Below are 15,475 nucleotides of genomic sequence, written 5' to 3'. Positions count from 1 at the left end.
TGCAGAATGCATTTTTTGCATAAAATTTTGCATACAAACGAGGTCAAAGGTACATCTGGTAACATTCTGCCAGGCAGGTATCTGGCGTTATTCAAGTGTGATGTCAGACGTTCAGGCTACCACTGTGATTGTGAACCTATTGCATTCCCAGAAACCCCTGCATCGAGCTGCTTGTCTCTCTCAGCTTGAACCCCATTGTGGCCTTGGTTGACCCTCGACCTCAGCTGAGATGTGCGTTGACCTTTTACCTGCCTTATACCACTAGTTGACATTGATTGACCTTGCTCTGAAATAGGTGCAGACCCCAGGAAAAGTCCTTCAAGAAACTGTGGTACAGAGAAACAGTTTGGAAAGATAAACATTTTACTACATTTGAATTTATAAAAAACACTAAGTCATTAGTTTTTTTAACTAAATACAAGTTGAACAAGTAAGATTGTATTTTACATGGAAATTTTTCAGAGCAAAACTTTGCAGAAACTAAATATACATTGAAATCAAAACAGAATGACTTGAGAATTGGCTGAGGCAGCCAAAGCACTGAGCTGACTAGCTTCAGCTATGGCTGTTGGTTTCAGCTGGTATGTTGGAGTATAATAAACAATTTATAAGGCGCACAGTATCTGGAATAGTACCATTGAAAGGTGCCAGATGCTAGCAAGCTGACCTATTGAACAGATGAGTCTTGAGGTTGTGCTATAATGTTGACAAATCATCAGGTGTGTCCCTCAGCTCACCTAGCAAGGAGTTCCAATGACGCGGTGCGCAGCTGGTAAAAGCACGGTGTCCGTAACTTGCCAGAGGAGTTTGGGGAACATAGAGTATGTGTGATGATGATAACGATATAATAAGGCCTGCGGCCGATTTCACAAAATGCTAGGATTAATCCCAACTCGAGTTAGGACGGGTACCCGTCCTAACTTATAATGGGTACAATTCAGCCTACGTTTTTGGATACGGAACTGAACCCGTCCTAAGTCCTAAGATTGATCCTAAGTTAGGAAAGGGTTTGGTGAAATCGAGGGCTGATCTTATGTAACAGTGTTGTAGAAAATCTGTAATGTAGCAAGGTGCTTATTTATGGAGGGCCTTGAACGTTAGAAGCAAGATTTTGAATTGTATTCCATTTTTAACAGGAAGCCAGTGGAGATTATATAAAATGGGTGTTATGTGATCGGAAGATTTGGTTCTGGTGAGTAAGCAGGCAGATGCGTTTTGGACTTTTTGAAGACGTTTTAGTGATTGCTGAGGGAGTCCTGTAAGTAGACTATTGCAAAAGTCGAGTCTTGATGAGATGAATGCATGAATGAGTTGTTCAGCTGTATGAGGTGAAAATGATGCCCTGATGGCCGCTATGCGATGTAGTTTATGGTGATCTATCTACAGTCAAAGGTGACTGGCAGTTTGCTTCATTAGCCATCTTGAAATTTGGCAGTGATCAATTCATACTAGTCCTAAATTCGGATGGGACGTAAAGCCGTTGGTCCCATGTGTTGTGTAACGCATGTAAATGAACCCAGTACACTTATCGAAAAGAGAAGAGGTTTGCCCCGGTGTTCCTGGCTGTGGCTGCTGTATGCGCCGTAGCACCTTGTAAACCATTATAAGGTGCTAACTAACTGTGTCTCAAAATTCATCACTGCAATAACCTATCTTTCTGAAAGTTTGTATATACTCAGCGCCTTGAGTACCTTGTTTGGTAGATACGTGCGCTATATAAGACTTGGTTATTATTATTATTATTAAATTTGGTTCTCCTACCTGTTGCTTGTCGTTGTTTGGAGGATTCAGTCTGTCCCTCGAACTACTCCTCTCTATACTGGTGCTTCTGGCTCTACGAGTCGAGGGACTAGATCGGACGTGGCTCTGGCGCCCTCTGTCTCTCATCGAGCCTGGCGATCCCCCTAATTGATGGGATTAAAAGTTTGAATAAGTTGGTCTCTGCAAATTAAACTTTGGTTCCATATCAGCGTTCTCACTTAATAGTGGTCCACTGGACAAACGCTAGTTACAATACCTAAAGGACCAACCAAAACTAGTGGTCTGGTTGACTAGATCGGTTTTGGAAGGCATCACCATTTCATTTGAAAATTGGACTCATGAAAAAATTGTCAGACTAGTGAAGTGACAAGCAAACTGGTCCTGCTGGCCAAACTTTGCATATAATTGTCTCCTGAGTACAATGTACTTGAGGTTTCTTATTCAATCTCACATGGCTTCTTTTTAAAACCTGCATGTACCCATAGCTTGGAGGTAGGGGTTTGTCCATGTTCTTTGAGGCAACAGTCTATGATTTCAAATAAACAAGACTGCCTTTACCACTCCAAATCACCATTTATTGTGTCATAACATGTCAGGTTTCCTGTATCTATTAGCACTTACGTATACTGATCCTTTTTATACCAACAAGGAGCCAGACTATTTTCCTACCTTCCAGCCTCACTTTGGTTACATTGGAGAAAAATCACGATTGGTGAACAATATTGGAAGGGTCTTCCCCACTAAAAAAAATATGCATTTTGAGGGAGTGGCTAAGTATACCCTACCTGTAGGTAATGGTGGTCTTCCACTTGACGATGACGGCACCCCCTCTATTTCTAATGAGACAGTCCTATTGCCCAGACTGGGAGCACTGCTACTCTGCTGTCGGCTGTTCCCAATTGGGGTCATAACACTCTCCCGTAGGAGGGGAATTGATGGGGCACTGGAGCGGTCAACAAGGGGCTGGGATGGGAGAGGTGGTTTCCTATGGGATGTAGCCCTCGGAAGAGGTTGTCTACCTTGTGCTTCCACAGCCTCCGGCAGCGTCAGCTTCTCAAGTCTCATGGGAACATGACTCGTTTTATCTTCAAAGCTACCAGATAGTTCTGAAATGTCCTCATCTTGTTGCAAAGAGGATGAGGCATGCTGCTGATGAGTTCGGAGGTAAGCAGTCCCTCCAGACTGGCCGTGAAGATGCAGATGTTGGGGTTCCCACTCAGTGTTAGCGATTGCTGTTGCACTTATCGCATCAAAGTCTAACGTCAACCCAGCGCCGTTATCAATGCCTCCGCTATTGACGCTCTGGCCCTGATTGCTAAATCTCCTTGAGAGTGATGGTCTTCTCTGCCTCTCTCCAGAACTACTTGAAGCACTGGATACAAATCAATCCAAACAAATACATTTTTGTACTCCTTCATTGTACTTTGTAATGTCTAGAATGGAAACCTCTATAGGCCGTGTCACACAGGGCAATTTTTACAGGCAACTTGGAGGCAACCAATGGGAGACTTTCTGGGACGATAGAGGGCAGCAAACTTACCGGGTAAATCCATTGTTCTCAGAATTATGCGTATGTTCAGAACTACGTAAACAATGGAAATTTACCCGGTATGTCTGCTGCCGCCTAGCGTTGGAAAGTCTCCTATTGCACTACGTCTTAGAAAACTGGGCCTAATTTCATGGCTCTTAGTAACAAAGAATCGGTGCTTAGGAAAGGTGGGAATTCAGCGCTTATGTTAAGCGTATTTCATGGGTTAGTCATGCATTTTCGGCCTCGTTGGATATGGGACGCAGAAGCGCTATATTTTTCCGTATTCCACCCGTATTTTCCGCTTGTGTGATAACTTATAATGTTGGTTGTGTCCCTTTTTAGTCAGCCTCTTATGCTAAAGCATAAGCATACTCCATGTTTTTAGGCATTCTTTGCTTTACAAACTAGCGCAGAAATTCGGCGCATGCACAGTTATCCGACAATAGCGATCGTAAGCATAGAATTCAGCGGTAAGCAGAGCCATGAAAGTGTGCCATGAATAACCAGGTTATATTGGACTGAGTTTTACCTCTGTGGCTGTTTCCTGGAAGTGATGCCAAGACCAGTCAGGGCAAAAGTTGAAGCCAATCCCTCCACATCTTCATTAGGGGCCCTCTCAACAACTCCAAGTCTTCCTCGGAGCCTACCCCTGCTCCCCGCATCACCAGATCTGTGACAAAATAAAAAATACAGTAAGTCAATAATCTAATAGATGTTAAATTTGCACCTGGGATTAAGAATAATCATTTTGGTTTTACCCATATACACCGACGTATACTCTGGGCTTCGACTTCACAAACACTAAAATTCATCGTAAGATGAGTTGTCAGTATCACCATAGTGATTTGTATTTGTGACATTACTTTTTACTAAGCAACTACGGTTTATTTGCAAATCGTAACTCTTTTTGAAATCGGCCCCATTACTTTCCTGAGTTCTGTGAATAAACAAAAAACCTTCAAAGTGAACTAAATCACTGTAACTCATAAGCATGAGGAAACCTGAAACGAAGGGTGTTTGTTTTTTGAGCAAGAAACACCTACTCTTTCATTACCGTGAAGTGAGTTCTTGATTGGTCTCAACATTAGGACTAGCTTGCTAGATTTTGGTGCTGTTAGTAAAACACACAACGAAAAAGAAGACCAACCTCCCCAGTCTGACGGCCGTAACCCCGATCCCAGGGATCTCTGATGCAGCAACCCCATTGGGCGATTCTTTGACGCGTTGACTCTGACTGGTTGAAGTTGTTTCTTGGTTTGGTGTCCAGACGATGCTTCCGTCTACGGGGCACGTAGGATGTTGATGAAGGAGCCATGGATCTATGCATGATGCATGGAACTTCAAGAACAAGAACAAAATCAAATGTCAATCATACTTTATCAAGATGTGGAAAGACGTACGTTTCTTTTTGAATGGAAGTTTGAAATAATGTCCACCAAAGATACAACAATTAGACCAGGCATGACAGGTATTGACTGTACCTCTGTCTGTGTGTGTGACGCCACACAATAACTACAAGCTGGATGAAAAGTACAGTTTCTTAAATCTGAACGTTGTGAGACCTGCTGTAACAATGTTTTTATGACCGTTATCATTATATATTTCTGGTAATTAAAACGAGGATGCTTAACAAGTGAACTTATTCACTGTAGCTCACAAGCCTGAGGAAACCTGTAAACAAGAGTGCTTGCCATGTGAACCAGAAACACCAGGGTTTCCCCCTAGTCTTATATGCCAAGTGTTCTGAGTTCTTTTAAGCACACTACCAATCCGCGTACATTGGACCTATGGCTTAATGTCCCATTCGAAGGACAAAGCAATTATGGTAAAGTATCTTGCTCGAAGACATAAGCGCAAAGACCAGGGGTCGATTTCACAAAGAGTTAAGACTAGTCTTATCTCGAACTAGGAAGAGTTACTCCTCCTAACTTAGGACTAGCTTAACGTTTTAATATCTGCTACGACTAGTCCTAAGTTAGGACTAGAACCAACTCTTTGTGAAATCGACCCCAGGACTCAAACACACTCTGCTGATCAGAAACACAAAAGCTTAAGTCCAGTGCTCTTTAACCACTCAGCCACGACAACCCACCACAACAATGACTCATGAGTTATTTTAAGGTCAACTTCCCTGACTGCTTTTACCTTGTGTTTGCATGGTAGGCGTCTCAGCACCTGACTAATACTGTAACCTCGTAAGCAGATGCGACACTGCATTCCAGGATTCAGCAGAGCGCTTCCCTGCCGAACCGTCTCCGTCGGGAAACTCTTAATCACCTTCTCAGGGATATTGCTCGGCTGATTGGCGGTTTGGCTGGTGGAAAAAAATAACTTTAAGATTTTCAAAGCAAATTTGACGCTACAAACATTCTGGGAAGTATTTGTCCTTGATCTTTTGATCGAGTCTTTATAATGATGTTTTATTTTGCTTCGGCATTCTCTTTGAGTACAAACAAGCATTTCAGATCGTACACAGAATGTATGTTTGTTTTTCGGTTTTTTTTACCTTCAGAAAAATCAGAACTTTTTTTATTAATAGGGACTGAAAGGACAATACAATAGAATGCGTTCTCCTTGCGTCGTGATCGTTATCATTTTGGTTATCGCTGCAGTGTGACTTGGCCTTTAGTTTCTTGCTAAAGAATATAAGTGTCACAATGAAAAATCAAACCCGCACTCTGCTGATCAAAAACACCAGAGCTCGAGTTCGGTGCTCTTATCCGCTCGGCCATCTAGATGAAGAGATTTTTTTATTTTATTGTACCTGTCCAGTTGTAGGAGGAGGTCATAATCATTGTCTGATATATCCCGAGCCAGAAGGTCGTCCATGACTGCTTGGGGGAGGGCTGTGCCTGATCCGCGCTGTGCTGGCCGCCATCTTTGATTAATTTTCTATAAACCGAAAAACATTGGACAAGAAAAAATAAATACAAGGCCATTGTAAATATTAACTGACAAAGAGATTTGGAGGAAAATTAGTGGTTTTAGAAAGGATGTTCAATTCCTTTCTATTCAATTTCAGACACACACTTCAAGACGTAATGGTGAACAATTTCATCAATATTGGTTGGTAACAATTTATTGAAGATATTATTTTAAATAATTTTGGGTTGAATAATATCCGGACTTGAACCTGCAACCTCGGGATCTTAAGCCCTAATGTTTGGTGATTTCCGTATTTTGTCAATATCTTTGTTAGAAGGGACCTTAGGGATCGCCTTAAGGGTTTGCGATTTTTTATTTCAAATATCAAGTAATGCACCACAAGGGAAACTGACTGGGAAACATCTTAAAGATATTGACAAAATACATGTAGAGAGATAGCTCAGTTTGTAGAGCGCTAGCACATTAACCTCGAGGCCATAGCTTCAAGTACTGCTCTATAATCAATTTTTCTGTGTTCAACCCAAAGTTTGTTAAACACTTTTTTAAAACTGGTTATCATCAATCCTTTAAAGGGAAAATAGTTGGGTTCCTGTTTATGAAATGAGAAACTGAATGATCTTTGTCATTGTGAATATAGGGAACATTACCTGTCTAAATTTGAAGGAGTGCTGCGTATGGATGTTGATGATGAAGCAAGCGTGGCATAAACAGAAGTCAAAACAATCTGTGCATCTGCAGGAATAATAACAATCTTACTTTGACGTCATTCCAGGGGCTCACCCTGGTCAGCCCCCCGTGCCCTGCTTGTGGAATGGGTCACTTGGGGCTGGCCCCAGGTGCACGACGTCACTACGAGAGGGTGATTGATCGTTCGATTAGCTTTTGTCAGGGGCTCACCCGAGTGAGCACCGTTGGGTCGACACAGGAAGGCTATTCGAACGCACCCTTAGTTCAGGCAATATAGAACCCATGACACCCACAGCAATTGCCGTGGTGCCCTGTCCTTTTGCTGTGGTGCCCTCTACAAGGTTCCAATACAAACTATTTTTTCCCCCTGGAAGTGCCCCTTAGCAGAGGATTGCTGTGCCCCTCAATGCCTGTTTAATAGTTCATATTAAAACAACAACATAACACAAAAAACTGTACCCTTGGCATGCCTCTGCTGTGCTGAAACGGTTCAGATACAATTGCTGTGAAAGTGTACATAACAACACCAAGCAAATGCGCAGTATACACAGCTTGTTGTACAAGTTGGACAGGGTGCACTAAAGTTAGAGATCTTGCATAGAAAACATGCGTTATATTTTAAGGAACTGTCTACTGTTTGATTTGAGCAAATGTAAGATTTTCTGTGTTACAATATTCAATCAACTTAGAAATGACATGGTTACAATGGGGAGGTATGCAAAGTCCCCATTCTCATTTCTAATTCTATGGGTTAGACCATATAGGTCACGTGAATCGGGAGGTTATACAAAACAACTCAAGTCAATATGTTCAACCCAAAACAAACACTTCACAAAAGTTGGAGAAGGTTTCAAAAGGAGTTTGTTACACATTGGATAGTTTTGGTCAAATTGATATCAGGGTCAAAAAGGTAAAATTGGTGAGCCATGTCCACTCTGGCTGTGGCTTGATCGTCAAGACAACATGCATTGAAGCATATAGGAGGCCCATAGCAACAGCCGTAGCCAGAGCCCCCACAGTTTCACTCACCTGTAGCATTTGCCTTGAATCGGTGACTTGTTGCAGTGCTGACAGCAGACACCCCCGTGAACATCCAATCGCTCCGACCGTGTTTTCTGCAGCGAGGCGGTGCGGTACTCGGCCTGCAGCTGCTGCATCTGACCAAAGTCCTCCCGGCAGAGTGGACAGCATATTAAGGTCTCCCCCGTGGACTTCTGATGTTCCGCCCACACCTTCATACACTTGATGTGGATGCTCTTGGCACAGCCATATCTACATGAATGCAGAAAGGTGAAAACGTCAACACAACACAGTGGTCCAGTGGTTAGATTGCAGTACTAGCAATCACAAGGTTGTGGGTTCGAATCCTACTAAGCTAACTGCTGATTAAACAAGGACTATTTCTTGATTTGTGCAGTAGGATTTGAAACTTTACATGGTGTTACCGCAAACCTTGTCATATTGATTTGTGCAATTCATAATCATAGGCGTTTAACCAATGTTTGTATAAGAAGATTGGTTGTTGCCAGCTTGGTGTTTATATCCCCTTGTGAAGTTTGCCAAGTTCCCTTGATGGGAAGATCTTCTAAACAAACAAACATTGATCAAAAATGGTACTCCATATTTTGTTGTACTCCCACAATACCATGGCGCCAAAGTGAGGCTTGAAGTCTAAAATAGACTGGTCCCGTCGTTGTAACAAGTAATAACCATGATTATATATACAGGGGGGTCAGACACACATACCTGCAGTAAGTCACTGGTTCCCGTGCATTTAGCAGTTCATCCTGGCATATTGGACACACGTCATCCTCCGTGATCTCCCTCTGTGCTAAAACCTCCCGCCCATCTGATTGGTTGGAGGATGAGGAAGCACTAGCAGATGGCTTATGGTTTTGCGTAGAGCGATGGTCTGGTACCTGACTACTCTGCCGACTTCGCTGTTTGATACCACGCAGGATTTCATTTATTTCTCGCTCCACGAGACCCAACTGGTATGTAACTGAATAAAATAAAAAAATCCTAAGCCAAAATGTTTAAGACATTACGAGAAAACAAAAGTTCGGCCACAAAACCTTGGGAAGTTACATCCTTTTCACCAAGTGGTTCTATGTATGAGCAATTAATCTGCCTGGGGCAGTCAGCAGCTCTACTGGTTTGTGCATGATCCAATAAAGTCCACTATTTGATAAGGAATTACATGGAGATAACAGGTGTGAGTTGCCAGAAAAAAAATGATGTTAAATTTGAGCCTCTGTCTTCAACAGAGCGTTCTTGTAGTGGAATCTTAAACAAGTATTTTCTGATTTTTTTAAACAATTTCATAGAGGTGCTTCAAAGTCACAACAAATCAGCAAATCACAAAACAATATTGTGCTTAACCGAAAAAGGTTTTGACCAACAAACAAATTCCATTGTGTACTGTTCATCCGTTTTCCCATCCAATTTTGCTTAGCAGAAAGAAGGTAAGAGCTTGGCCCTATGTAAAAAATCTCTTAGCAAACAGTGTTGCTTAGAAATGTTCCCCTGAGCAAGTTTTAGAAGGAAACTGGTCACATACATGTACAGTATGCATGATATGGTACTTTGGCTTGTAACCTTATTCTGTGAGCAAAACAGTTTTGTGCTTAGCTAGTTTTTGTGGTAAGCAGCTCTAGAGCAATTTGAATTTCTACTTACTTGGATTTTGTCTTGGAACTCTGAACTTCTTCAATAAGACCCTAAATAAAATTAAAATTAAAAATTGTGTAAGGAAAATCAGGACATGACAATATCCAAATGTTCTAAGGGAATAATATAGATAATGGCTCAAAACACTTTGAGGTTATTTATTTATGGAAATTTTATTTTTAAGTTCTTATTTTCATTTATTTTATCTATCTATTCATTTATATATATATTTAGTAGTTTATTTGACTTTCCATATTCTAATTCTCTTTTTGTCAATTATAAGTCAATACTTAATTCAAATTTGTTTTATTTGTTCGTTTTAAAAGTATTTTGGTGATTAACATTCATTTTTTTAGTATGTTTCTTATTATTATTAGTTATTATTATTTGCTATTCATTTTTTTAATTTAAAGTTATTTTGAACTATTTATATTATGGTTTGTTTTGTTTGTTTATTTGTTTGCTTATTTGTTTGTTTCTGATGTTGTTGGTTATTTTATTTTATTTTACTTGTTTGAAATTTTACTATTTGTTTGTATGAAGATTAACTTTATTTGTTGTTATTTTCTTTTTTCATTGTATTAGGCCCACTAACATATTTCTTATAGATTCGTTTAGCTGTTATTTATGAGTCACTATTTATTTGTTGAGGGGGTGGTGGGGGGGGGGGGTTCATGTTGGGGTGGTTTGTTAAAGCTTATGGTCAATGGTGGATATTTACCAGCATATGTGTTTGCAGAGATCTCTCTCCTTCTTAAACACTGGACAAGTACAGCTATGAGGATCACCAAGAAATACCTGAAAAGATCAAGAGAGTAATAAACAACAACTGGCACGAAGAATGAAAAGAAACACCAAAGAAAGAAAACAAATATTAATTGATTTGATTTTAATTTATCCAGATAAAATACAGCAAGAATATGGCAAAAATAAGTACACCCCATCAGAAGATTGTCCAAATTAAATAAATAAATAAACAAAATTAGAAAACAAGAAAGAAAATCTTCACAAAATTATCCAAGGTTAGCCCCAAATTCACCTTAAATTTCTTGGTTTCTCCTTCTTCCTTCAAGAGGAACCCAGTTGGTCCAGTTTCCCTCAGAATATAGATGGTGGCAGACTGGGCCTGATCCTGACGCCATGACAAGTTGTCGCTAACAGTCCGACGCCAGGACACACTCCGAGCCATTTCAGCGAAAGGGTGTGCAACTGTTGTTAGCGATGGTTTTCTGAAAGTCTCATCGGTAACTTCATTATCTCACCAACAGATCTATGATGCCAACAAAGAAATGCATTACAACAACAACAACAAATTTCTATATAGCGCATTTCACACTAATCGTATCAATGCGCTTTATATTAGTGCCCTGGTCATTGGGCCATATTCTGCGCTTACGATCCCCATTCTCCACTTAGTTACATACTACAAATGGCTTACAAATACAATTAAACGCAAGCAACAAATTTCTGTGCTAGGTGTGGTAACGTCCTCGCTTACAAAAGCTAAAATTCCCCACTGGCACTGTGACTGTGTGACTAACCCGTGAACTACACTTGACGTAAGCGCATAATTCCCTGCTCTTGTTTCTTTGCTTACGTACAGTAAGCAGAGCCAGCAGATTGGGCCCAGGCCAGGCAGGTCAGGACAAATAATTTATGTCAAATTAAATTGGGCTCTAGTCTAGGCCTGAACTCAAGTAAAAGTAAAAAGTGAAAAAGCAACAATAAAAATATGAATAAAAAATAATGAAAACAACTCTCTCAATAGACCGATTGCGCTCCGTGCGTCACGTGACCTATAGTGGGTATTGGATATAAACGTGCGTTAAAAAGACATGATTACTGTTGCAATTTTTGGCTCAAATAAGGACTAAATTCTTGAAATAATGAAGAATATTCCGGAGCTTACAACATGAGACTTTACCGGTGGTTGAACAATGCCAGTATGGGTAACCACAGTTCCACCAAATAGGAAATTCCAAGAGATTACTCACATTATGTCATGTGTTTGTGCACGGAAAATGTGGTTTTGCATTGCCCTCAATGTAATGATTTTGATGCCAATATTTTCAATAAAAATCTCATTAAGAAGCTGCAAATCCCTGTATTTTCACCCTCAAAATATTTGATTAGAAGGGGTAGCTGTTAGCCCGAATACCGGACACTTGGGCACCTCGCAAACTCGGCACCTGCAAACTCGGCACCTTGCAAACTCGGACCCACTCGGCACCAAGAATGTCAGCACCACACAAACTGGGCACCGGCGTTTTATTGACTAACAAACTCGGCACCAAGCCCCAAAGAATATTACCTCGAAGAGTGAAGTGTTTAAAAAATAAAGTAACGTACGTGTACTTACACACAAAAAAATGGTTTGATAGTAAGTAGCTTTGTAAATGCTGTTAATGGCAAAATCACTAGTTACAGTATATGGGAGTTGATAAGAATTCCCCCGACTCTCGAGAAAATTTGGGCCCCAATCAAGTTATTGACTGTGGCGCCCGCACCGTGTTCATTCAACAAGTTTTTAAAATTAATGTTGTTTTTAGGCTGAAATTGCGTCCATGTTGGTGAAAGTGCGGCGCCATTTTTATGTTTTGGGCTTTGAGTAAGTTGAATAAGGGTTTGTTTAGTTTGGTTAATAGTGTTTGATGGATTTTTTGCATGATTTGTTGAAAGGCGCCGGCCGGCCGTGATCGGGGGACTAATTTCCCGACGGTTCCACGACAGTTCTGTGCGTGGTAGCTCATGGTGTGCATATGGTGCACACTCCCTTCGGTGTTATTTTTTCCGTTCCGTGCTTTATAACGTCGCTTCTATTTTCTGGTACGTTACGATAATTATACTCCAATAATATTTGTAATGTTATTACTTCTAACTTTATAACAGGATCAAGCTTTTTATGGGACTATGGTGGGACTGAACTTTTAAATAAAAAAATCGAACTTTTTCAACTGGGTGCCGAGTTTGTGGGTGCCGAGTTTGCAAGGTGCCGAGGTTGTAGGTGCCGAGTTTGCAAGGTGCCGAGTTTGCAGGTGCCGAGTTTGCAAGGTGCCGAAGTGACCGGTACCCGTTAGCCCTGGTAGGACGTCAATCAGTGCCACGCGTTGTCTGCAAACGGAGGAGTCCAACCTGGGCTAGGGTAGCTGTCAGCTATAATTGAGTAGGACAACTTTGCGATCTCTCTTGTCACTGCCAAACTTCACACCATGCACAACACAAAATCCACGGCGCGTGAGCTCGCTCAAAGTCAAACCTCAGTAATTTACGCAGTTTAACCACCAGTTTAATCTCTTTTGTTGTAGAATACTGGGAACACCAAACAGCAAATGTGATTTAAATCAATGTCACAATATTCAACTTTATATTAAAAAAGGGCTCCGTTTTTAGCAATAATTGTTTTTTATTGAAAATACAGCCAATTAATTATGTATGGTCCATCGATCGGTACGAATCTTCTCATGTGTAGCTGTGTTTTTCTACACCCCTACGGTCACGTGATCACATGTAAACATTAGTAGCGCAATCGGTCTATTGAGTCAATAAATACCATGGAGGAATAAATTATTATTTATTCCTCTCATTCTCATCATCAATGTCATCATGATCAGCATTCTCAATATAATATTTTCACTTGACCTAATCAGTAAAAACAGTTAATAAAATAATCCTATCCCCAAATAGTTTTACTGGAATGGATAAAGATTCAAAAATAAAGTTTCCATTACAAAAATCTTGAAGTAAACAACTCACTTCGTACGTTTGAATTCATGTTTATTGTGCAAACTTTCATAAAGTTTCTCTCATTCGGTGGCGTCACGTTTCTATAGTTATTGTAAAGTATTGTGTCCGACTCTTCAGTTGTATTTATGAAACAAATACAGCAAACATTCAAGGGTACACCAGACGAGCATCGCTTGACCAAGAGAGGGCGTGCTTCATACTTTACGATTGATTTTGAAATAATTATATTCTATTTATAGAACCTAAGGACGCGTCCGCGCGAAGTAAATGCCGCCCTCTATGTTTACAATTAGATGAGGCGTGACGCTTGAGCGACCCTTTAAGCTCAATATGGCGTCTGTTTAGCTTTTCGTTTTGTCTTTTTAGAAACTTATGACATATTTCTGCAAAATGACAACGAAATAACCACAACTTAAGAAGATGAGGATAACCATAGGACAGCAAAGATTATTGGCGTACTTCTTTGTGGACTACAAGGGATGGTAGTCTTAAACAATAGGTGAGAACCCCAGATAAAAACACTGTTTTTTCACACTGCTCCGACGGCTTTACAGTACACCTTTTGACTTGGAATTAACTGTACGCACGACAGCTTCACGCACTGTCTGTGTACGAAAAATAGTCTGCATAAAAATGTGTGTTTATCATGTTTATTGGTGCATGAACGATCGCCAATATATTTACTTGCACTCTAGTCATCTACTTAGTATTTACGGTGGATTTACGGTATTGCTTTCCCTTCCTTGCAGGTGATAAGAACAATATTTGTTCTTTGTTGTGGTCAAAATTCTTTAATTTTCCATTCCAGGAAAAATTGAACTCCTTTAAATGCAATTTAATTTCCAGGTTCAGGTTGTTTATTTGGCAAAGCAGTATGATTTATTTTCACTTTCACTCTTGTCTTATCCTGCCTGGACTCGATATGAAAGTATGATGCCAAGCTTGTGCGGATTTTATTGGAGCAGTTGCTTGAGTTGAGTTTTTCCATTCAAGCTTGGTTGGCGCATTTTATTTATTGTTGGAATAAAAAAACTGGTCGCACTAAATAGCAAAAATACAACCCCTCACGACAACTCACGACAACAATTTTAAATGCACTTTAACAGATAGTTTGTACATAAGTCAACCGTTAAATATATGCACAAGAGTCATATGCACCTAAATCACTTTCAAACTTCTGGAAAAATTTGTAATTTTAATTGTAAAAAGATTTTTTTACCCCGAGTTTAGTATTGAACAGAAATATCCACCATGTTGTCTTTTGACGATTTGGACGATTCCACTACACCACAGGGGTAATTTCTGAGGGCTCAGATGTATTTTTTTTATTTTTGGTTTTAGCTGCTGTTTTTTCTTTCTTGTAAGTAACTAAATCGCCACTCTGGAAATGGAAGTTACTACCCAAGGGGAGATTTAAGTATAATATTGTTTTCAACTCCATGAAAGGCACATAAAATGGTAATAATCATCTTGCATATTGTACCACCCCTGTGGTGTAATGGAATTGTCCAAGTACGTTGAGAGACAACAAGGCGGATTTTTCCGTTTGTTACTAAACTCGTGGTAAAAAACACATTTTTTACAATTAAAAATACAATTTTTCAACAGTCTGAAAGTGATTTAGGTGCATATGACTCTTGTGTATTATAAACGGTTGACTTATGTTCAAATGTTCTGTTAAAATGCATTTAAAAAATTTTGTCGTGAGGGGTCGCGAGTTGTCGGTATTTAGTGCGACCCTCAAAAACAACATTCCTCTGTTACAAGTATTCTTTGCTTGGTTCTTCCTCCATGGTACATGTATTTCAGGGTTTCAGTGTCTTGTTAGTTCCAGTTTCTTTTCACTTTTGCAAGTCACTTTTTCAAGTCACTTTTGTCCTGGGTCAGTAGGTGAGTGTTTGACTTTGAGTGAGTTTACTTCTAGAGTGTAGTGAGTGTACTTCTAAGGCTCCCCCGTGAGACTTATAGGGGTCTAATATATTGGGCCTCCATAATGCTATTTGTTTTTGAAATCGGCGTTGATAGATGACCTTTAGCCACCAATACATAAAAAAAGTGAAGTTTCCTGCAATGCGTGCAAGCTGTCCGTTTGCAATACCCGCCGTTCACGCATAGCCTGCACGCCCTGTCGCACTGCCTTGTAACACCCCTTTCACAGAATGGTTTAGCCCGACTCGGCCGCGGCTCGGCAGTTTG

At 40.3% G+C, this 15,475-nt stretch overlaps 2 protein-coding genes across 5 annotated transcripts in view; one reads left to right on the top strand and one right to left on the bottom strand.

Moving 5' to 3' along the window:
* LOC117300072 lies at window positions 1-13,356 on the bottom strand. 2 transcript variants are annotated; one of them, XM_033783750.1, is made up of 14 exons: window positions 13,289-13,356; window positions 10,575-10,805; window positions 10,257-10,333; window positions 9,545-9,585; window positions 8,612-8,867; window positions 7,895-8,137; window positions 6,826-6,910; window positions 6,057-6,184; window positions 5,438-5,606; window positions 4,440-4,630; window positions 3,822-3,962; window positions 2,547-3,133; window positions 1,762-1,904; window positions 1-326 (listed from the first exon to the last, which is right to left on the bottom strand). In XM_033783750.1, exons 2-14 carry the CDS (start codon window positions 10,722-10,724, stop codon window positions 117-119), a joined length of 2,421 nt encoding a protein of 806 aa, XP_033639641.1. In that variant the 5' UTR covers window positions 10,725-10,805; window positions 13,289-13,356; the 3' UTR covers window positions 1-116. The 2 variants fall into 2 exon arrangements, with proteins under 2 accessions (XP_033639641.1, XP_033639642.1); XM_033783751.1 differs by having other exon boundaries at window positions 13,296-13,342.
* A 246-nt stretch (window positions 13,357-13,602) lies between these two features.
* The window catches only part of LOC117299906 (rho GTPase-activating protein 21-like), a 75,782-nt gene continuing 73,909 nt past the window's right edge, over window positions 13,603-15,475 (top strand). For all 3 annotated transcript variants that reach the window (XM_033783499.1, XM_033783498.1, XM_033783497.1), the window contains exon 1: window positions 13,603-13,778. The gene's annotated coding sequence lies outside the window, so the exon portion shown is untranslated. The remainder of the gene's footprint in view (window positions 13,779-15,475) is intronic.

Source organism: Asterias rubens, chromosome 15, assembly GCF_902459465.1.
Source record: "Asterias rubens chromosome 15, eAstRub1.3, whole genome shotgun sequence".
In the NCBI taxonomy this organism is placed as follows: domain Eukaryota; kingdom Metazoa; phylum Echinodermata; class Asteroidea; order Forcipulatida; family Asteriidae; genus Asterias; species Asterias rubens.
This window is presented reverse-complemented; position numbering and strand designations above follow the sequence as displayed.

Bases quoted from the DNA above. Each gene is read 5' to 3' on its own strand.
- LOC117300072 (XM_033783750.1), bottom strand. From the start codon at position 10,724: ATGGCTCGGAGTGTGTCCTGGCGTCGGACTGTTAGCGACAACTTGTCA. The intron at 8,868-9,544 runs GTAAGTAGAAAT...TATTTTATTCAG, and splicing joins AGTTCCAAGACAAAATCCAA to TTACATACCAGTTGGGTCTC. The intron at 5,607-6,056 runs GTACAATAAAAT...TTTTTCCACCAG, and splicing joins CTCCTCCTACAACTGGACAG to CCAAACCGCCAATCAGCCGA.